The following is a 23907-nucleotide window of genomic DNA, read 5'->3' on the forward strand; positions in this document are numbered from 1 at the left end:
AGACCCTTATGCCCCTGTGTCCTTTCTAGTCTTTTATTTTTGGAACTTAGAGAATTAGTGATTTTAAAATAAGAGAAGGGGTGTATGTGTATGTATATCAATAACAGAGACCGTTATGTGACCTGCAAAGCCTAACCTTTTCTGGCAAAAATGTGCTGACCCCTTATAGATTTAACTTATATAAAAATGTGTCTCTTTTGGGGATCTCCATTTTTTTTCAAAGTAAGGTTCTTAAATGTGTAGAGTACTGAGTACGTTAGAGCCTGAGTTGGCAGTTGAGGGGACTCTGGAGGGTGGTTCTCGCTGTGGCCCCTGCTCCTCACAGTTAACCCCCGTGCCCCAGCTTCCTGTTTGTGAAACACTGTGATTGGACTAGATGCTCTCTGAGATGAGAAGCATGTTGGGGTGGATGAGAGGGTCCGTGGTGTAGAAATGTTCCATGGGAAACACCTGCCAGTGGACGAGGAGGCAGCCCGTTAAAGCACTGCTGGATGATGACGTGGTTTCCTACCCTGGAGAGGATGCACCCTTCTACCTGGCCTGGGCATTTCTGCCGCAGCAACAGGAAGGATGATTGAAGTGGGCTTCCTATCACTTAATTGAGACGGGGAATAAAATAGATCAGTTAAAAGAAAAACAATGTCTATTCCAGTTTAAAAGAAATGTGCCAGTCTCGCTGGTTGTTGCAGTGAAATGATTTTAATTCCTCTTAAACCTCTTTAAGCATCTGCTGAGGAATGTTAAATCAACTGGAGAATTTCTGGTGTCATGTTTCCCAGAACCAGTATTGTATAGTTCTCGTGGATGCCCCTAAGAGATTTTCACTTTCTGCCACTGGCGTCGTTGCAAGGCTTTTGGACTGACTTTGACCTGAACCCCTTGGCCCTTGTGCAGTTAAAGCGGCGGGCTCCGGAGTGCTGTCTCCAGCGTCTAAGCCGCTGGATCACCCTGCTTGCTTCGTGCCGCCTGTTCGTACATAAAACTTCTCCCTGCTTTGTGCCTTTCTAATAAAAGGAAGATGGAAGGTAGGGATCTTTAATTGTGCATAGGAAAAACAAACCAACAGAACAACATGTTTCAGACTGATGTTATGGTGAGATGTCAAAGTAAACTTGAAATATAGACCCCCTCTTCCCAAGCCCCACCTCTAAGTCCTTTTTTATTGCAGACCACATAAAATCAAAGTGCCAAGTCGCAGCTGCTCCAAAGGCTGAAGGTCCTCATGGTTACCGCATGCTTTGGAAACTCATCTCCACCAGTCTTGCAGTTAATGAAAATATTTGCTTTGCTTGATGTAAACAAAGTTTATGGGCAGAATTTGTAATTAGGCAACTCTTTAATTCTCTTTTACCCTTCGATCTCCAATTTCCTCTTGCATCACATTGGAGAATCCTAAGTATTTCTCAGTAATGAGCTTTACTTTTTTATTTCTGGTGTTGTCATAATAGATGCATTTCTCCCTAATTTTGTGTCCCTACTCAAATTAAGGCACTTGAAGTCTGGGTTTTTTGTGTGTGTGTGTGTAGGTCAGAAATACTTGTGTGTGCATAGGAAAGACAGTGCCTTCTTACAGTGCCTGTCAGGCCATCCCATGGCCATTTGACTAACCAGGGTGATGACTTAGGTGGGTAAGGGCATCCACAGGGCAATGTAGCTCTCTTCAAACCACGTAGGAAACCAGCATTGCCTCTTCCAGGTCCCCTCCACGTCCCATGTGTATAACCCTGTGGGGCTGTGGCCTCGGTGCTTTTCTAGTTCTTGTCTGTGTCCTAGTGCTTCTTGCTAGACATCCAGGAACCTGGTGACCAGGCACCATTGTTGCAGGCACAGCACCTGCTTGCATTCCTAAGAGGAGACCAGTGTGCTGGTGGGGACTGGTCATGAGAGCCAGGTATTGGGCTAGAGAAAACAGCTGTCCCTTCTACTTGCACAAGTCTCCTCGGAGTGGTAGGCATTCAGCCCCAATGGGAGTTGGTGTTCTGGTGCACCCCCAGTTCTGCCTTAAGATCCATTTCGTTGTCAGACAGTTGAAGGGGAGGCAGCTGGGAAGGCTCATGCCCTGGCTTGAGGCCCCCAGGAGGAGGTTTTTGAAAGATTTCAGGCTCATCCACGATGGTGTAAGTTAGCTCCTGTGTCCTGGGAGTTGGTGGTAGTGGTATCTTACAGTGCACACTTGAGAAATGGCGGGGCGGGGGCGAGGGTTGCAGGAGGACCAGAGTGGGGACATTGCTGTTCACACGGACTTAGGAGGTTGGGATCTCCACACCTCCTGCCTGTTTCCTTCTCACAGGGACAGAATGTTATTTGTCTTGGGCGTTTGCATGAATGTTCTTGTTTTTGAAAATTGTAGTGAAGGTTTCCTGGTAATTCTGGTTGTTTCTTCAAATGCCAATCATTTGGGCATTTAGTGATAAATCTTTAGTTTCCCAAGTTTATTAAAACCCCTTCCAACATAGCTGGCCCAAGTGAGACCGAAATTACCTTTCTGATGTTGCCAACTTCCCATTGTGGAACCCATGGTTCTGCTCTTCTCAGCTCTGCTGGTTTTGAGTTGCCTTTGAAAGTCAGGCATGAGCTTACTTGCCTGTTTTAAGCACCACCTCCCCCCATCCCTAGGTCTGTGGAGGGGCTGACTGTGCTTCCCCATGCCTCCTAATGTGAAAAACAAGTACAGCAATGCAGTTTGTAACTTGACGGTTTGTGTTGCATCCCTTTTGAGACTTGTACACAAAGATCTGCAAAAATTGAGTTCCTGCCTGGCTAGACAGCTTTCAGTTCAAATCCAGGCCTCGATTTTTCAGAGTCAGGAAGGCATGATAAGTACTAGTTGGCTAGCTTTTGTCAGAGAGACTGGTTTGCTTGTGGAAAACTTTCTATATCTTTCTACTTATGCTGTATGTAATTTAGAGCTTAAAGATGCTTTTTAATCATCAGGATAATGATTTACCTTCTCTCCTTGCACTTCCTCAGTAGCTTTGGGTGGTAATCAGTTGGGGAGGAGCAATAGGAAGGGAGCATATGATCTGAATACTTGAGGACCGACTGTATTGTTTTTGGAGAGGCTAGACCTAGCCTACATATTCTTTCTTGTGTACTTTCTACACTGTAGTTACATCCTCTGTATTTTTCTTGTTCTTTTTGGATCTGTATACCCTAGAATGTTTAATTTTGTCATAGTGAGCTTGTTTGCCCTTAAGTTCATTTAGGGGTTGAATACCAAAGACAACCTACTTAATAAGCGAGCCATGGTTCCAGTCACGTGACTAAAGGTTTAGGCTGGTTGAGTTGTAGGAGAGCAGACTGTGTGCTGTGGGCATTGTGGACTGGATGAGATGAGAGAACAGATGTATGGTGCTGGGAAGGAATGAAGTAGGATAAACCCTCCTTGATCATTCTTAGCGGAGAGAAGTGGTGGGAGGCCAGGGAATTCTGGAATGGATGTTGCTGTTTGAATCCATTCTACTGATACCTCTATGAGACCTGTAACCCCCCTCCCTGACTTTAGCTGAAATCAAAGCTTCTTGTGGATCATTCATACTTGACCTTGGTATAATCTCAGATCAGTGGCTTTCTGGACCCACTGTTAGGAATGAAACCATTCTAGTTGGTGTGCTGCAGAAAGGGGTATGAGGCAGAATCCACTGATGCTTGAGTAGTGAAACTTGAATTTACCCTCGCAGGGTAAAAAGTTATGAGTGGTAAAGAAAAAAAGATCATTTAAAAAAATATTCAACACACACATATGGTATATGGGAATTATATTCTAAGAATGTAGTTCTTAGGAATTAAATTTGCATCTACCTGTGTTGGATGGTCTAATGTAAGGTTTTCTCTCCACTCTAGGAGGTGACTTTGGTCCCGAAACTTCCCCTCCAGTCCAGCCCCCTGGCCATGGGAGTGACTTTTCCATGAGCAGTCTTCCTGTAGCAGAGGACACCTATAGGGTGAGCTTGGCCAAAGGTGTCTCGATGTCTCTGCCTTCATCACCTCTGCTGCCTCGACAGTCTCACTCCGTGCAATCAAGATCAAGCAAAAAATCCCCAGGTAAACAAGCAAGAGAACAGCCCCAAACTAGCTGTCTTGGTTAGAAATGTAACATACATATTGAAATTAAGCAAGACTAATGTTTATGAGAAATCTTCTGGGAGAAGGTTTTTTTCTTTTACAGTAACTTCTGGAAGAAGGAAATCTTTAAAAAAAAAAAAATTTCTGTGAATGGACTCATTGCTATAGTTCACCCTATATATAAACTGTTTTGATTGCCCAGGCTAGAGTTTTAGATTCAAGACCTTGTTATCAATATTAATGTTAACTAACAGTTTTGTTGTCATCTTGCTCATGAATTAGGTAATACTGTAATCTACACTCATTGCGGTGCGTTTAAAGGTAATGGATTTAGGCAAGTGTAATCTGACAACAGTCCACTTATTACTACCAAATGTTATATACTGATGTGTTTTACTTGATTACATCATACAGCATTTGACTGTGAAAATTCAGAATAAGGGACTTATGGATTACTTGTATAAAGTATTTCGGCTTCCCTCCTTGTTACCAACTCTTTGCACTTAATGTTGCCAATAAAAACCCAAACATTGCTTAATTTTGAGAGGTTATGAGTCAAATGTGAGGAAAGCCTTTCCAAAATACTGATACTTGGAATCATTCTTTGATCTTCTCTTAGGTTTGCTATTTGTGTACTGAAAGCAGGATAGTTTGGGACCTTATTGGTCATATGCCAGGGCGAGGATTCTTCTCAATTACATGTAAACCTTTTTGGAATTGGTCGAAAATGTGCCCTGGCTATGAAATCGGTTATCTGTTTTTCTGGTTTCCTAAATATTTGTATTACTTGAGAAGTCATCTGCATTATTTCTGAATCGTTTTAGTGAATATTTGGGGTTTGGGGGTAAAATTAATAGGGCTCATCTTAAGGCTTTGAATGTTAGAGATGGTGGTATGAATTGGTGGATGCCCAAAATCTTTTATTGTTTTAGAACTTTCTTATTTTGGACAACATTGTTTCCAATCCTGTCATTAGCTGGAACTTGGAAACCTTTTTGGTATGAAGTGATTTCCTGTGCCAAGGAATTTGACCTGTTTATCAGTATTTAGGGAAATTCCTGGAATGTCCTTCCTGCTCTTGGCCCTCCCCCTACGGCTGTATCTCTTTGTCAGATGTTGGATTTCTTTTCTTCTTTCAAATCATAGTTCCCACACTGCCTTTCTTGTCAGTTACCCCATTGGAATTGCTCTCCTTTCTATAAATTGTGCACAGCCTTTTACTTTTTCTGTTGTCAGCCCTGTCATTTGTCCTTTGTTCATAAATTACTGTGTGTGCTTCTCATGTCTGATGGATGAGGATGGGCGTGATGTCTTCTCTAAGTTAACCTCATCTATATAAAACAGATAATAAAGAGAGTTCTGAACCTCTCGGGATCCTTAAGGGACCTCAGTTGAGGGTAATGCCAAGAGCAGAGCTTTGATCTTTAGGACAATTTTCCATCCTGTAATCTGTGCTACTGCCAGTGAATTGATGCTGCTTGGGCCTTAGGACTGGCAAACACCTGAGAGAATCTAGAGAATACCGCACTTCAGGTATAATTTTGTTATTAATAACAAATTTGGTGTGTGTTTTAGTGGAACTTTAATCTTTTTAAAAATTTTTACTTATTTTTTGTGTTTTCCACAGTTCTTTGAGATATAATTGACATACAAACATTGTGTAAGTTTAAGGCATGCAACTTAGTGATTTATAGATATATGTATTGCAGAATGATCACAATAAAGTCCATCACCTCGCATAGTTACGACTTATTTATTGATTTATTGTGCGTGGCATTTTAGTGGGACATGAGGTAGCAGCGAATGGCACGGCAAGCTTGGGAAGAGTGGCCTATCCAGAAGGGTCTCAGAGAGGCTACGGGCACACGAGCCGGGAAATCCCTGACGAGGCCTTGTCTCCTTCTGTATCCAGGCCGAATTAGATATCTTTGGTTTTGAGAAAATAGCGTAAAGTTTGTTTTTCTCCATAGGAATAAAATTTATTTCTGCTAAATTCTTTGCAAGGCCTTACGGATCAAAGGGAGTAGTTTTGCAACATTCAACCTTTTAATGGGTTGAAGAAAATATTCTCCATCGTAGATGCTTCTGGTCCAAATGATAATTAAATACACTAAGCAGATACTTGTCTAGCGGAGCAGTGCTTGTGTATTGCCCAAATTTGTACAGCAAATGAGTGTCTCACAGTGGTAATTTGGCTTCCTCATCTTGGTAATTTTAATTTGAAAAGGGAAGTTAAGGGCAGAGATGCGTGCTTAAAAATGGCAGTGACTCAGAATACATCAGACAATAAACAATGTTTTTTCCACAGTGTCTAACACACACAGATTTCAGTTTAAACCATATTGTTGGAAAAGTATCCAGAGCCCTAATGTTCTACCTGCCTGTAAAAATAGTTGACATATGGTTGTGAACGTGCACTGGATTTAAAAATGGCCGTCTCTTTAAAAAGCGAGCACCGTTGTTGCTAATGATACAGTAAATATGGTGTGCGTGCAGCGCCCATAGGTATGGAGCCCTCCCCCTCTGCCTCCCCACTCCCACCTCCTACTGCCCCCAGCCGGCTCTGCTTCAGGATCTTGTCATCTTTCAGACCCAGCTCTGAAATTACCTTCATGACTTCTGTTGTCATTTGTAAGATAAGACTCCTCTCTCTCTCTTTTGTTTTAAGAAGGTGCTTTAAAAAAAAGAAAAACAGGGGCTGGCCCCATGGCCGAGTGGTTAAGTTCGCGCGCTCTGCTGCAGGCAGCCAAGTGTTTCGTTGGTTCGAATCCTGGGCGCGGACAGGGCACTGCTCATCAAACCACACTGAGGCAGCGTCCCACATGCCACAACTAGAAGGACCCACAATGAAGAATATACAACTATGTATCAGGGGGCTTTGGGGAGAAAAAGGAAAAAAATAAAATCTTAAAAAAACAAACAAACCTGTTTTACTTGTTTGGATAGAAACTCTTCACTAATTGATGCTAATCAAGAAACTGTCAGGGACTGAAACTATTATTCTAGCAAAGGTCAAATCCTGTAAACCCCTGTAATAGGCACTCAATACAGCCTGTATTCGTGAAAGTTTATGTATTAATACAATTGATGATTAGCTTCTGGGCCAGAGACAGTCTAATGAGGTTAATGAACCTTGCAATGAGGTCACCCTGCATGTCACCATTGAGTTTCTTACATTCCACTTATATTGCTAGTTATTATTTTTATTTACTCTCCTACAACCTTGCTCCATTTATTTATGGTTTTTTTTCACTGCTGGCAGAAGATTCTGTTTTCTGAGTGTTGTTTCAAATTTTCGTTTTTTTTTTAATGGAAAATACATTTTCTGGTAATGAAAACAAAGACCAGTATGCATTAAAGTAGTTCTGTGGCTGTTGCAAGCCTTTTTTGGATTAAGAATTCATTAATATTTGTAATGTATCCTTTCCTCTTCCAGGGAAGAGCAAAACCCATTTCCTGTAGTTTATTTATTAGTAATATCATTAGTTACTTTATATTTGGATTACATTTCCCAGATCACTTTGGAGCCCATTATGAAACAATCAAAAGGGAGCAAAGGAATGAGAAGCAACCTTTTAAAATCCTGTGCTGGGGGTGTGACAGCAGATGGTGAAGACAGAGTGATTCTGCTGTTCTCATCCTTGCTGGCTTGTAGAGTCTGGGTGGTACTGGCTGCTTGGACTTCTGCTTCCACTTCCACTTCTGTCTCAGTTGACAGAGCTGATGTAGCAGTTTTGAACCCCGCTCTGGCTGTCTGTTTCTTTAAGGGAAAAACCTCAAAGCTGACAGGCTGTAAAGTAGAAGTCATTCTGCCCTTTGATTTTTGGACCAGAAGTTAATGTCTGCCGAGACAGCCCCTCCTCCCCCACCCTGCCCCCTCCATCCCCCAGAGTGTTTCTTGTAGAAAATTGGGAAATCTCAGCATAGAGACAGAACTACTCTTAGTGTATTGCTTTTCTAGGTTTTTCTCAATCTGCTCCACCTAAACATGTGCTCTGCCCCCTTTCGCTTAATTTTGTATCATGAGCAATTGCCAGTTTTCTTGAAGAACTTCATATTTAATAGCTATTGTGTCAATATTCCATAATTGATTTTTAAACTAATTTCCAGTTGTTGGATAGGACATTATTCAGTTTTTTTTTTTAAATCGTGGCATGAGCAAGATGTTTTGTTTTTGCTATTAAATTCTTATGAATTTCTAGTTGTTAATTACGGTAAAACACACATAATGGAATTTACTATCTTAACTGTTTCTGAGTGTACAGTTCAGTAGCGTTAAGTACATTCACATTATTTTGCAGGCAGTCTCCAGAATTCCTGATGCGAATATTTTTGTCCAGTGATTTTTACACATATCTAATATCTCAAGAGTGGCAGGTTCCCAGAAGTGGAATTATTGAACCAAATAGACAGCATTTTTTTTGTTGTTGTTAAAGATTTTATTTTTCCTTTTTCTCCCAAATCCCCCCGGTACACAGTTGTGTGCTTTTAGTTGTGGGTCCTTCCAGTTGTCGCATGTGGGACGCTGCCCCAGCATGGCCCGATGAGTGGCTCTATGTCTGTGCCCAGGACTTGAACTGGTGAAACCCTGGGCTGCCGAAGCAGAGCGTGTGAACTTAACCACTCAGCCACGGGGCGGCCCTAGACTGCATTTTTTTTTTTTCCCCAAAGATTTTATTTTTTTTCTACTTTTTCTCCCCAAAGCCCCCTGGGTACATAGTTGTATATTCTTAGTTGTGGGTCCTTCTAGTTGTGGCATGTGGGACGCTGCCTCAGCATGGTTTGATGAGCGTGCAAACTTAACCACGCAGCCACGGGACCAGCCCGCCTAAAAGTTTCTTGATACATACTGCCCAGTCCCTTTCCAGAAAAGCTGTATTGATTTCACGTTCCCTCCAGCCTTCTTTGAGAGGCCTCTTTCTGAAGTTAACGTCTTCTGGGAACAGTCTTAAATGGATGGTGCTAGTAGGTGCTTTGTCAGACCTAGCTGTGGACTGCTGAGAATTAGTAAGAGGCCAAGAGAAGTCATTCTGTAACTTTCCTCTTTTGAACTTCCCTTCTGTCTGCACTTCTCAGACAATTTCCATTTTCCTTCTTTCTACGATACTGTCAGGGGAATTATCACAGCTGAGTCAGATCAAGTTCATGGTTAGAAAAACACTCAGCTGGCTTCCAGTTTTAGCTCCCATCGCGGTCTCTGTTATGTGGTGAGGATCATGGAGCATCATAGACATGTTAGAGTTGGCAGGGCCTCTAGGGAATGTCCAGTCAGGCCTCTTTGCAGAAATGGAAGCAAAGACCTCTCACCATTATGGAACTTGCCCCAATGTGCAAGTTATTGGGAGCTTGGCCTAAGCTCAGGTCTTGCCTTCTGTCCCTAGCACCTTCTCCTATGCCGGTCTGCATTATTCTGCCTGTACATTGTTGACACATGAGCTGTAACTGACATGGGTTTGTGTTCTGGCTGCGTGCACAGCGGGAGTCCACAGGCTTAAGGTCGTTCGCACATGCATCTGTGAGGCTTCTTCTCAGGGGGAGGCGGGGGGTCCGGGGGAGAATAACACAGGAAACGCAGTCCCGGCACGAGGCTGCTGGGAGAACCAGCTAGTTCTAAGCCCTGCTTTCACCCCTGAGTGGTCAGGCCACAGTCAGGGCTCTGACCTTTAGCAAGGACACTTCCTCTTGCTGTGGTGAATAGGACAACGTTCTGTTGCCTCCTGGGGACTTGTCATATGACAGCCTCCTCCGAGGAGTAGATGGCCCTGCCTGTCCTTACTGCCGTGCGAAGCTGTGACCAGGACAAATGTGCTTTCTGTTGTTCTGCGTTTACATGCAGAACCTGTGTGCATGTGTCTGCCTCACTCTGAACCTAAGGGCCTTTGAGGGCTGTTTATTCCCTTGCCCAGGAGTCCTGGCTCCCCTGTATACAATTTGGCTGTACCTTGCCATCATGCCAGGGATTTTGAAGACTATTGGTGCCTGCGTCCTACCTTCAGAGATTATGATTTAACGCCTATGAGGTATGGCTGGGGCACTGGGATGTTTTATAAGCTTCTCAGGTGATTCAAATGTGTGGCAAAGTTTGCATACCACTGATAATACGTGATTATCTCATAAATTCCTTGTCAATGAAGGTAGATACATACGTTTTATCTTCATTTTCTAAATTATAGAAATAATATTTGAGGAGGGAAATAAATGACAAAAATGTGTATAATAAAGATACAGTAAATCTTGGTTCCCTGTATACCGCCAGAAAGACAACTACTTGTTTTTTGTGTTTTTTTTTTTAAGGTTGGCACCTGCACTAACATCTGTTGCCAATCCTTTTTTTTGTCTTCTCCCCAAAGCCCCCCAGTACATAGTTGTATATTCTAGTTGTAGGTCTTCTGGTTGTGTTGTGTAGGACGCCACCTCAGCATGGCCTGATGAGCAGTGCTAGGTCCACGCCCCGGATCCGAACCAGCGAAACCCTGGGTGGCTGAAGTAGAACCCGAGAACTTAACCACTTGGCCACAGTGCTGGCCCAAAAAGACAACTGCTTTTGACGCTTGGTTGAATGTCTTTCGTGCCTTGTTTCTGTGGTACATAAATGGCAGTGATGTATTTGCCCATTCTCCCTGGCACTGGGCATCTAAGAGGTTCCCCGTTTTCTGCTAAATAAAGAAAAGTGAAAGAACATTCTTGTATATTAATATTTAAAGGCATCTGTGATATTTTCATTTGAAGGACTATAAAAGTGAGAATACTGGGTGAAGAGTTATTTGATTAATGTTGAGAATGGATATACTCATTGATCATTTTTGTTTTTGGGGAGCTTTTTGTGATGTTTGTCTTCTACTGGGGCAAAATGTGTTTCTTCTTAGCACAGCTTTCTTGTTTGTTTTAAGGCTATCAGTCATGTATGTCGTTAAAATTTTTTCCCTGTTCATCATTTTCCATTTATTTAGGTTTGTGGTGTTTTATAACTCAGAGAAGTTTTGTTTTCTGAGTTCAAATTTATGAAGTTTTTCATTGTGTTTTTAAAAAACAGCTTTATTGAGATATTTTACATACCATGTAATTCATCCATTTAAAGTTTACAGTTCAATGTTTTTTAGCATTTTCACAGGGTTTTGAACCATTGCCACAATCTAATTTTAGAATATTTTTATCGCCCTTAAAAAAAAAGCCATTCACGTTAGTAATTACTCCACATTCCTCTCTTCCTTCCGTCCCAAGTCCTATACCCCACAGGTCTAAGCAAACACTAATCTGTTTTCTGTCTCTATGGATTTGCCTGTTCTGGGCATTTTATATAATAGAATCATACAACATGTGGTCTCTTGTGGCTGACTTCTTTCGTGTAACAATGTTTTCTGGGTTCATTCATGTTGGAGCAGGTATCAGTACTTCATTCCATTTTATTACCTAATATCTTATTGTATATGTATTTGCCACATTTTTTAATCCATTGTTCAGCGTATAGACATTTAGGTTGTCTCCACTTTTTGGCTATTATGAATAATGCTGCTATGAACATTTGCATGTGTGTTTTTGTGTGGATGTATCTTTTGTTTTTTTCTTGGGTATATACCTAGGAGTAGAATTGCTGAATTATATGATAACTCTGTTTAACCTTTTGAAGTATACTGTTGCCAAATTTCCTTTCCAAGGTAACTGCACCATTTTGTATTCTGACCTGCAGAGTATGAGGTTTTCAGTTTCTCCATATCCTTGTCAACACTTGTTATCGTCAGCCTTTTTGATTATAGCCATCGTAGTGCATGTGAACTGGTATCCCATTGTAGTTTTGTTATTAGGTTTTAAGAATTCTTTTTATATTCTAGATACCAGTTATGCAATATGCAAAAAGTTCCTTGCATTTTGTGGGGTTTTGTTTTTTTGCTTTCTTGATACTATTGTTTCAAGCACAAAAGTTTTTAATTTTGATGCAGTCTAATTTATTATTTTGTTGCCATCCTTTTAATGTCATATCTAAGAAACCATTGCCTAATCCAAGGTCACGAAGATTTATTACCTATATTTTCTCCTAAGGGTTTTATAAGTTTTAACTCTTACATTTAGGTCTGTGATCCCTTTTGAGTTAATTGTTTGTGTATGGTGTGAGGTAGGGGCCAACTTTTAGATCCTTTGACGTGGATATCCAGTTGTCCCAGCACTGGTTATTGCAAAGACAATTCTTTCCCCACTGAATGGTCTTTGATTGACCAAGTCATGGCTATGCCTAAACCAGCCCTGTTGTTCCACTTCCCCTTTTGCTAATTCTCCTCCCTATGCCCTGGGTCAGAACTTTCTCCATTGGGTTGACCTTAGGTGTGGCTTGCATCTCTTGCTTCATCTACCCTTCCTTTACATTTCTCCTTTTCCCTAAGAGAGAGGAAAATTCTTGCTCCAAATGCCTGTAGCACTGTACTTCATCTGCCTCTGCATGGTTTTTTATTGCATTTCTTTGCCCTGACGTTCTATGAGCCCCTTGTCTTTGTTTCCCCTTGGAAGCCTTGAGAACAGGATCTAATCACTTCCTTCAGTTTACCCTGGTGAATGGGGCACAGGTATGCACCTATTAAAATGAATAGGATTTTAGTAGTCCACGTTCATCAGCTCCACATGATTGGCCGAAAATATAGTCTACCTTCTGTATCTGTGGGTTCTACATCCCTGGGTCAGCCAACCACGGATTGAAAGGCCTCCGATCCTTTTGTCTGTACTGAACTTGTTCAGGCTTTTTTTCTTGTCATTATTCCCTAAACAGTACAGTATAACAACTACTTACATAGCATTTACGTTGTGTTAATTATTCTAAGAGCCAGCCTTGATGGTCTAGCGGTTAAGATACAGTGCCCTCACTGCTGCAGCCTGGGTTCCCTTCCCAGTTAGGGAACCACACCACCCCTCTGTCGGTTGTCATACTGTGGTGGCTACGAGTTGCTGTGATGCTGAAAGCTGTGCCACTGGTATTTCAAATACCAGCAGGCTCACCCATGCTGACCAGATTTCACCAGAGCTTCCAGACTAAGATAGACTAGGAAGAAGGACCTGGCCACCCACTTCTGAAAAAATTGGCCATGAAAACCCTGTGAATAGTGGTGGAGCATTGTCTGATACAGCACCAGAAGGTGAGAGGATGGCGCAAAAAGACCGGGCAGGGTTCTGCTCTGCTGTACACAGGGTCGCTAGGAGTTGAAATCGGCTCCACAGCACCACCAACAACAAAGGTATTACAGGTAATCTAGAGACGATTTAAAGTATATGAAGGATGTGCACAGCTTATATTCTAGTACTATGCTATTTTATGTAAGGGACTTGAGCATCCATAAATTTTGGTATCCAAGAGGGTTCCTGAAACCAATCCCCTGCAGATACGGAGGGTTGCCTATACTAATGGACATATAAGCAACTTAAATGTAACAGAGCCTTAACGTTTATAAAGCTAGGAACATACCTTTCCCCCTATCTAGAGAGAACTGGTACTTTAATTAAGGTCCTCTCTGTCTCAGGGCTTTGCTATCTATCATCAGGCAGTGAGCAAAGAGGAGAATATCTTAAACTTGGTTTGTCAGCAGCCTTCACATCCCTGCTTTTCTATGCTCCTGTCACTCTCCTATTTTCTCAGGCTTTTGGCATTTTTGCTGCATGTTTCCCACCGCCTGCAGTTAATGATGACTGGAGGTTTTATCCAGCCACACTTTACAGCAGTGTCAGCTGCACCCTGTGGTGGCGTCAGATGGCGGCTAGAACAAACCCAGTGCCCTGCTCAGAAATGAGTGTTTTTACCTCAAGAAAACAGATGGGGGCAGAGACAGTGATGGTGGGAATCTCTTCTTTTTAATCGTTTCTGATTCACAGAGAAACCCAGAAGTCACAGAAGCCCATGGAAGCTATTGTATCTGTATCTAACGTTAGTGGACATTCGTGTAAAGCAGAAATAGACAGGAAGGAAAGATTGAAGTTCCAGCATGAATCCTCAACTTTGTTGTGAAACAAGTCTGTGTGTGTGTCAGCAGGCAAGGGCTGGCTGTGTTCCAGGCGAAGGGGCAAGAGTGTGCAAAGCCTGGAGTGGGGAAACTGAAGTGAGCACAGAATGGTGATCTCTAGAAGAGAGGTTGGTGAGAACTAGAGTGCCTTACAAAAGGAAAACAGGCCATCGGGAAAATCATTATTCAGTCCTGGAGCATTGAAACCACTAAGCTTTGCCTCTGGGGCCTTATCTGGAATACCTAGCCTGACAGTTACACATGAATCCTTTCTCTGCACAAGGGTTCTGAGAAATAAAATTTAGGAATCTCTTCCAAAGAGGTGTGATTTTCTTGAGCAGTCCATTATCAACCAAAGTCCTACTTTATTGATCAAAGGTTCTAAGTGGCAATTAATGAACTTACTTTTTTAGAAAAAAATAAAATTTATTCTTTTAGAGCAGTTTTAGATTCATAGCAAAATTGAACAGAAGGTACAGAGATTTCCCATATACCCCTTGCCCCACACGTGCACAGCCCGCCTCCCCCACCTCCGTTATCGACATCTCCCACCAGAGTAGTGCGTTTGTTAAAATCAACAAACCTACATTAACACAAGTCCAGAGTTTACATGATGGTTCACTCTTGGTGTTAGACATTCTGTGAGTTTGGACAAATGTATAATGACATGTATTCATCATTATGGTATCATACAGAGTATTTTCACTGCCCTCAACGTTCTCTGTGCTTCATTTATGCATTTCTCCCCCTCACCCTACCTCAAACCCCTGGCAACTACTGACCTTTTTACTGTCTCCGTAGTTTTGCCTTTTCCAGGATATCATATAGTCGGAATCATACAGGATGTAACCTTTTCAGATTGGCTTTTTCACTTAGTGATAGGCATTTAAGGTTCCTCCATGTCTTTTCATGGCTTGGTAGCTCATTTCTTTTTAGTGCTGAATAATATTCTATTGTCCGGATGTACCACAGTTTATTTATCTGTTCACCTGCGGAAGGACATCTTGGTTTCTCGCAGGTTTTGGCAATTATGAATAGCCACCTTAAACATCTGTGTGCAGGTTTTTGTATGGACATAAGTTTTCAACTCCCATGGGTAAATACCAAGGAGCATGGTTGCTGGATCATGTGGTTGCTGGATCATATGGTAAGAATATATTTAGTTTTATAAGACACCTACAAACTGTCTTCCAAAGTGACTGTACCGTTTTGCATTCCCACAAACAGTGAGTGAGAGTTCCTGTTGCTCCACATCCTCACTAGCAGTTGAGGTGGTCAGTGTTTTGTTGGGTTTGGCCATTCTAATAGGTGTATGGTGGTGTCTCATTGTTTTAATTTGCATTTCCTTGATGACATATGCTATGGAACATCTTTTCTTTTGTTTTCTTTCTTTTTTTTTTTGAGGAAGATTAGCCTTGAGCTAACTGCTGCCAATCCTCCTCTTTTTGCTGAGGAAGACTGGCCCTGAGCTCACATCCATGCCCATCTTCCTCTACTTTATATGTGGGACGCCTACCACAGCTTAGCTTGCCAAGTGGTGCCATGTGCACACCTGGGATCCGAACCGGTGAACCCCAGGCTGCTGAAGTGGAACGTGTGAACTTAACCGTGCGCCACTGGGCTGGCCTCTGGAACAACTTTTCATATGCTTGTTTGCCATCTGTATATCTTCTTTGATGAGGTGTCTGTTAAGGATTTCGTTCATTTTTTAAATCAGCTTTTCTTATTCTTGAGTTTTAAGAGTTCTTTGTATATTTTGGAATACAGTCCTTGTATTAGATACATCTTTTGCAAATATTTTCTCTCAGTCTGTGGCTAGTTTTCTCATTCTCTTGGCATTTTCTTTCTCCGAGGAGAAGTTTTTAGTTTTAATGAAGTCTGGCTAATCAGTTGTTTCTTTCATGAATTGTGCCTTTGGTGTTGTATCTAAAAAGTCATCTCCATACCCAAGCTCATTTAGGTTTTCTCCTACATTATCTTCTAGGAGTTTTATATATAGCTTTGCCTTATACATTTAGGTCTGTGATCCATTTTGAGTTAAGTTTTGTGAAGGGAATCAGGTCTGTGTCTAGATTCATTTTCTTGCCTATGGATGTACAGTTGTTCGAGTTGTTGAAAAGACTTTGCTCCATTGTATTGCCTTTGCTTCTTTGTCAAAGATCTGTTGAATAAATTTATGTGGATGTATTTCTGGGCTCTCTATTCTATTTCATTAATCTATTAGTCTATTCTTTTGCCAGTACCACACTGTCTTAATTTCTTTAGCTGAATAGTCAGTCTCAAAGTCAGGTAGTGTCAGTCCTTCAACTTTGTTCTTCTCCTTCGATATTGTGTTGGCTATTTTGGGTCTTTTGCCTCTCCATATAAACTTTAGAATCACTTTGTTAATATTCACAAAATAACATGCTGGGATTTTGATTGAGATTTCATTGAATCTATAGATCAAGTTAGGGAGAACTAACATCTTGACTATATCGAGTCTTCTCATCCATGAACATGAAATCTCTCTCCATTTAGTTCTTTGATTTCTTTCATCAGAATTTTATAGTTTTCCTCAAATGGATCTTGCACATATTTTGATATTTTATACCTAAATATTTCATTTTGGGGGTGCTAATGCAAATGGTATTGTGTTTTTAACTTCAAAATTCTGTTTGTTCGTTGTTAGTGTATAGAAATCAGTTGACTTTTGTATATTAACCTTGTGTCCTACAACCTTGCTCTTGTTCCATGACTTTTTTGGTCAATTTTTTCAGAGTTTCTACATAGACAGTCATGTTGTCTGTGAACAAATACAGTTTTATTTCTTCTTTCCCAATCTGTATACCTTTTATTTCATTTTCTTGCCTTATTGCATTAGGTAGGACTTCCAGTACAATGTTGAAAAGGAATGATGAGGAGCCAGCCTGGTGGCACAGTGGTTAAGTTCACATGTTCTGCTTCAGCAACCCGGGGTTCATCAGTTCAGATCCCAGCTGTAGACCTACACACTGCTTATCAAGCCATGCTGTGGCAGGCGGCCCACATATAAAATAGAGGAGCATGGATGCAGATGTTAGCTCAGGGCCAGTCTTCCTCAACAAAAAAGAGGAGGATTGGTGGCAGATGTTAGCTCAGGGCTAATCTTCCTCAAAAGACAAAAAAGAAAAAGGTATGGTGAAAGGGGACATCCTTGCCTTTTTCCTGATCTTAGTGGGAAAGCTTCTTGTTTTCATCATTAAGTATGATATTAGCTGTAGAGTTTTTGTAGATATTCTTTATCAAGTCCAGTTTTTTTTTTTTTTTTGAAGATGTTATTTTTTCCTTTTTCTCCCCAAAGCCCCTCCTGTACATAGTTGTATATTCTTCGTTGTGGGTCCTTCTAGTTGTGGTATGTGGGACGCTGCCTCAGCGTGGTTTGATGAGCTGTGCCATGTCCGCACCCAGGATTTGAACCAACGAAACACTGGGCCGCCTGCAGCAGAGCGCGCGAACTTAACCGCTCGACCACGGGGCCAGCCCCTCAAGTCCAGTTTTTATAGATATTCTTTATCAATTTGAGGAAGTTCCCCTCTATTCCTAGTTTACTGAGAGTTTTTATCATGAATAGGTGTTGGGTATTGTCAAATGCATTTTCTGCATCTATTAATGTCATGTGATTTTGCTTCTTTAGCCTATTGATGTGATGGATTACATTAATTGATTTTCTACTGTTGGAGCAGCCTTGCATCCCTGGGGTAAATCCCACTTGATCATGATATATAATTCTTTTTATACATTTTTTTATTCGATTTGCTAATGTTTTGTTGAGGATTTTTGCATCTGAGTTAATGAGAGATATGGGTCTATAGTTTTTTTGTAGTGTTTTTGTCTGGTTTTGGCCTTAGAGTAATCCTGGCTTCATAGAATGAGTTAGGAAGCATTCCTTCTGCCACTATCCTCTGAAAGAGATTGTAGAGAACTGTATAATTTCTTTCTTAAATGTTTGGTAGAATTCACCAGTGAGCCCATGTGGGCCTGGTGCTTTCTGTTTTGGAAGGTTATGAACTGTTGATTCAGTTTCTTTAATAGCTGTAGGCCTATTCCTATTGAGCTCTTTTTGAAAAGCCTAGGAGGAGAAATTATCCACCGTAAGTCAGGGACTTGTGAGACTGATTTTAGCTAAGATGTTAATGATCTTGATAGGTGCAGAAGTCTCCATCCACCTCAGTCTTGGGCAGGTTGGAACCGGATTCACTTTCGACTTGATATGCTTGGCGAGGTTACAGGTATTTCCTCATCTGAGAGAGAGGGGTGTAGTGACGGTGCTTCTCCAATAGGGTAAGTGAAATTTAAATGAGATGTAGACTGTGAAGTGTGGGGCCTGAAACACAGCTCTCCCATGGTGGTTGCTACTTCAGTGTAACCATCTGCCTTGGAGCCCAACTTCAGCTTCCTTCACTGACTCAGTGGCCCTGGATGGATTCCCACAGTATTGATTCTCTGTCCGAAGCCAGATGCCCCACAGTGGGATTTCACCCTCAGATCTGTATGTTTTTTGGCAAGTGTATGTCTTCTTGATGTGCAGCAGGCTTTGTTCCCTGTGAACAGGACATGAAAGCAGCATAACGTAGTGACTGACTGACCGTCTGGGTTCCAGTTCCTGCTCTGCCACCAGCTACTTGTGTTATTTGTCTTCTTTTGGTTTTCATGTGATTCATATGAAGTGATTAAAATTATGTGTGTAGAATTGCCCTATAAAGGAAGCCAGCTCTTATAACTAGTGATGCAAGTGCAAAGGTTTAAGAAAGCAATGGTTCTTAGCAGAAAAGAGAAATTTAGGTAGGGCAAAAAGGTGGGATGCCTGGTGGTGCCCTGTCTCAGTCGTTTGTGAAGTTCCCGAGAGCTCCGTATAAAATGAGAGAGTGATTCAGGAAGCTGATGGAGAGTGAGTACTCCAAATGGTCCACATTTGCTCACCGGGCAATGAGAGCAAAACTCTGGCGGAAGTTGAGCAGACAGTTACTTATTGTCTGAAGCTATTTATGACAGCAGAGTAATAAAGTTGCTCCTTTCATAGGTAAGTGATAAAGTCAGCATGTAAGGCAGAAACCTTTGCGTCAGGTTTCCTTTGAACATCCCCTAAATTGCCCATAAGTGTCATATGCAGACATACTGTCTCTGCATGGCATAGCCATTTTTCTTCTGCTGTTGACACAGATTGTGGCATATTTGGATGAGCACCAGATGAAGTAGACACATTCTACTTAGGACTGCACCATACCAGAAATACGCACCTCATGCACCAGAATCCCATTATACGAGGGGCTTGTAGGGGCTGAGAGTGGCTGAGGGAGCAGCAGCTGCCCATGTCTCGTCCTCCAGAATCCTCCCCCATCTTGTAGAGCACATGTGGTTGAATGCAAGTGAGGTAACCGTGCCTGGGTTACAACTCCACTGTAATGCTGGGGGGGGAAGTGTCATTTAGGATGCAGGAAGCATTAGGGGCACTTCTGTCTTGGGCGTTTTGATGTTTCACAAGGACTCGGGATGTTGAGGATCTTCAGTAATCAAAAGGAAAGATATGGCTGTTGTACATATCCTAGAGTCTAGTGTTAATATTTGATATGGGAATTAGACATCTTGGAGTGAGGCTTACCAGCTAGGAATCTCCTCTGTGTCAGTCAAAAAATGATTGTGGACTTTGAGCTCTTTAGCAAAAATTCAATGGAAATTTCCTTTATTAAAAATAGCTTACTTTTACAAAATAATCTACGTTTTTTCCTCGGCTATACAGTTCCTATTAGAGCCAGATGTATATACTCTAAGATTTGAATGAATATATATGCACTCATATATCTACATTAAAATTTGAGTACATGCATGCAAAAGATTCTTGGAGTACATGATTGTTTTTTTCTTTTTTTCTTCTTTTGGTGAGGAAGATTTTCCCTGAGTTAACCTCTGTTGCCAATCTTCCTCTTTTTTTGCTAGAGGAAGATTAGCCCTGAGCCAACATCTGTGCCAATCTTCCTCTATTTTTTTTTGTATGTGGGATGCCTCCACAGCATGGCTGATGAGTGGAGAGTCTGTGCCCAGGATCTGAACCTGTGAACCTGGGCTGCTGAAGCAGAGCACACAGGACTTTAACCACTTAGCCGTGGGGCCAGCCATGATTTTTTTTTTTGGTAAAGTTGTAAGGTTTAAGCAGATCTTATCTTCATTAGATAAACTTGAACTTCTTTACACTCCCTCTTTCCCTTGCCATCTTCTAAATGGAGAAATTCTACCCAAGCTGTGTAGTGTCATGGGAAGTTTCTGGCTGTAAAGGACGGGCAGACCTGGGTTTAAATTCTGAGTTCCTGTTCTTAGTACCTCTGTGTCCTTGGGAGTCACTTGACAACCTTTCTGATTCTTGGTTTCCTCATCTGGAAATGAGAATAAATGATGTATCATATAGGTCTTTGAGAGGATAAGGGAATGTTCACAAGGCGCCTAGCTCCTAAAACACGCTCGAGAAGTGCTGCTGCTGCCCCTAGCTTCGAAGATTGGGTCATTTACCCCCTTTCCCCTTTGTCGGCCCCTCTTGTACATCATCCTCTTTTGACTTCAGTCTTGCTCTGATGTGGACAGCAAGGAAGGCACCACTCCTTCAGTGCAGGGACCTTTGAAGTCTAATTGTTGCTATTTGGGTTTGGGTTAGTAAATGTTGAACAAACCATTCAAACCAAATTGTTAATATTTGGATTTGGGCTGGTTGGCTCTGGGCGTGGCTTTGTGGCTGAGCTGACCTGTCCACAGCTTCTGTGGAAGGAACTCATCAGATTTGTCATTGGTTTTCATTTCCTGAGTATGTGTTGCTTCCGTCCACATGCCTTGTTTGTTTATTTTTGGTCTTGTAGCTTTTACTGAAAGTGATAACGATCAACCAGTGAGAAAGCAAGTAACCGAGTTTTGGAGGCGTATGAGAAACAATTCACAAGGAAGCGAACTCATACCAAAGATTTTGTGGGTGAGGGTAGGAAGACCACCCAGCATCTCTGCATTGGCTCGAGGTTGCTGGTTCATTCTGCCTGGCTGGAAAAGTTGCCCGAGAATGGCACCTGAGCCCTGTGAGACTCTCAGTCAGGAAGCAGTGATGTCAGCAGCCAGGTCAAGGAAGTACACATTAAACCGTTTCTGAGGACTTGAGAGTTACTCAACATTAGGTTTTACTGTGTATTTTTCTTAAGCTTGAGGTGTTTTAATAAGCAATTGAGGAATAACAGGTCTTTTTAAGGCAGGAAAAATCTTACCATAGCTTGATACCTGTGGGTCACCTTGACTTAGTCGACCTCTTGCCTGTAGATTTTTTTATAATACACAGAAAGGAAAAAATAAGGACGACATGTCGAGTCCAACATGTTTTCCCTGAAACGGGAAAGAAATGTCCCAGCAGACTGCTTAAGAGAATCACATTTTTATTTGCATTTGGACACCTTTTCATTGTTTTTGTGGTTTACTTTCCCGGTTTCTTCCTTTCAAACTGGAAATTCTTAGTTTGTGTGCCCTTTGGCCTTTAAAAATAGTTGCTTTTTATGCACTAGTCCTCTCATGAGCCCTTTCTCCCCCCAGCTCTCCAGGACTTGCTGGCAGCTAAGTTGGCAAGAGATTTTTCCAGGATCTCTTTCATCCTAAGAGGACGCTGCATAGGTGGATGTGACTATTTTTTTGGTGGTGACCTTTATTTTTCCGAATGGCCTCAGAGGCACTCTGAGTTGTTTCAATTTTTCTTTCACTCAGTGATTTCATGAGGTTCCGTAAACATTTGTTTCATACAGATTTATTGAGCATCAGGTACGTGTTGGGTTCTGGGCTAGAGATGAGGTAGATATAAATGTAAATAAATACTTGGCCCTAAGCTTTGGAGACCTCCCAGTTTAGTGAGAGAGGTGATGACTTTTAGGACATTGAGATGTCTACAAAGTGTTGGGACATCATGGAGAAGAGTGAGACTTGCTTTGGGGGAGCTGGTATGGTTCCAAGTGTGTGTGACACTGGAGGGGGTTCTTTAAGCATGAGTTAGGAGTTACATGGCAAATGGGTTGGGTCGAGCAGGAAGACCGTCCCCCAGAGAAAGAACAGACCACGGGAAGTCTGGAAGGCATGCAGGAATGGCAGTGACTGGACTGCAGTGGCTGGAGCTCACAAGGCACAGTGGGGCAGGTAGCATCAGAGACAAGGATGGAAATACAGTGGGTGCCAGGAAGGATTTTATTCTTTGGGCAGTGGTGTCTTTGACCGTTTTTTAAGTGGAGGGATAAAAAAAAGAGATTTGGGTTTTAGGACAGTAACTGTTTATTTCCTACAGGCCATCTTGGAGTTGAGACAGGTTGGGACTCTTTTGTAGTGATTCAAATGAAGTACAGTGGCTTAAACCTGTGCAGTGGCAGAGGAGAGTGGAGGGAGGTGATCTGTTTCAGAAAGTTTTAGGAAAAATAATCTGTAGGTTGCGATGACCTTTTCGTACATGAGCATTAGGGAAGAAAGAAAGTGCAAAATGGCTCAGGGCCAGGGCTTGCTAGCCGTTTTCATATCATGGCACGTGTGGGAAACATTTGTCCAGCAGTTGGGGGATATGGACTGTCCCTTAGGGTACTGCCCCCAGACTGTCCAGCAGACCAGAAAGCTGAGGGATTTATATCTCGGCACACTCGAGATTCAAACGTGTTCTTTGCATACCACTCGGGAAGCTTGCAAAGGTCTCTAGTTTGGTTTTCTAGATGTATCCAGATTAAAAAAAAATTTTTTGTTGTGCTGATTGCTTTACATTTTCCCCCTATTTTATTGTTACTGTGTCTCCAAGGTGGTCATTATTCTCATATTGTAGGTATTTAAGGCTCTGACAGAATTTCGACCCCTGGGATTCCAAAGCCTGCTCTTTCGCACAGGTGGAGGTGCTGGTGTGAGTAACTACAGTGTGGCATTACAGGCACAGGTTGGTCGGGCGGGGTGGCGAGTTTGACTTTGAATATCTTGAACCTTGGATGTTCCACAATGCCTTGCGTGTGAAGAGCACCAGCGAGCTGGAACTGCAGAGCCTGAGCTCAGATCGCTGGCCTCAAGGGAGGAGGAGAGATTTCAAGACATGGCATGTCGCAGATGCTGTGAAGTTCAAGTATGATAAGGAATGAAAAGTGTCTGTTAGCTTTTGGAAATATGGTAATTGATGACAGAGCAGAATCGACAAACTTTTTCTGTCGGGCCAGATACAAATATTTTAGGCTTTGAGGGCCACACGGTTTGTGTTGTACTCAGCACCATTGTAGCGCAGATCAGCCATAGACGATACATAAATGAATGGTCATGGCTATGTTCCACTAACATTTTATTTGTAAAAACATGCAATGGGTCAGATTTGGCCCTTAGATCATAGTTTGCCAACCTGACTTTGTATTAGAGGAAAGGAAGGGGAGAATGGAAACTTAGTATTTATTCAGTACTTACTGTGTCTTAGACACTTCATAAACATTTGCAACCCTGAGGTGTAAGTACTAACCCCACTTACAGTTGGTGGCGAGACCCAAGAGTTTAGATAACTTGCCTGAAGGTTATACAGCTGGTTAATGACTGGCTAGAATTTGACTTGAGTCTCCCTGATGCCAAAGCCCGGATAATTTCCACTTCAATTCATGGCCGCCCAGAACAGCAGCCTTAGGTCAGATCCCTCTCAAAAGGTACAGATGGCACAGGAGCCATCAAGCTCTGCATTCCCACCATTGTCCTTCATGTGACCTTCAGTGAAGCAGTGTTTTTCTGCATCACTCTTGTATTCGTTTGCTAGGGCTGCCATAACAAAGTACCACAGAGTGCGTGGCTTAACAGAAATTTATTTTCTCACACTTCTGGAGGCTGGAAGTTGAAGATC

The 23907-nt window shown here is 42.1% G+C and overlaps 1 protein-coding gene across 38 annotated transcripts in view; it reads left to right on the top strand.

Moving 5' to 3' along the window:
• The window catches only part of TANC1 (tetratricopeptide repeat, ankyrin repeat and coiled-coil containing 1), a 229150-nt gene that overhangs the window by 94156 nt on the left and 111087 nt on the right, over positions 1-23907 (top strand). For 36 of the 38 annotated variants that reach the window (XM_070579917.1, XM_070579897.1, XM_070579905.1 and 33 more), the window contains one exon: positions 3844-4044. In XM_070579917.1, coding sequence (XP_070436018.1) covers positions 3844-4044 — 201 coding nt within the window. Of the gene's footprint in view, positions 1-3843; positions 4045-22869; positions 22945-23907 lie in introns of all 38 variants that reach the window. The other 2 variants (XM_070579929.1, XM_070579938.1) reach the window with 1 other exon arrangement.

Source organism: Equus przewalskii, chromosome 17, assembly GCF_037783145.1.
Source record: "Equus przewalskii isolate Varuska chromosome 17, EquPr2, whole genome shotgun sequence".
Taxonomy (NCBI): Eukaryota; Metazoa; Chordata; class Mammalia; order Perissodactyla; family Equidae; genus Equus; species Equus przewalskii.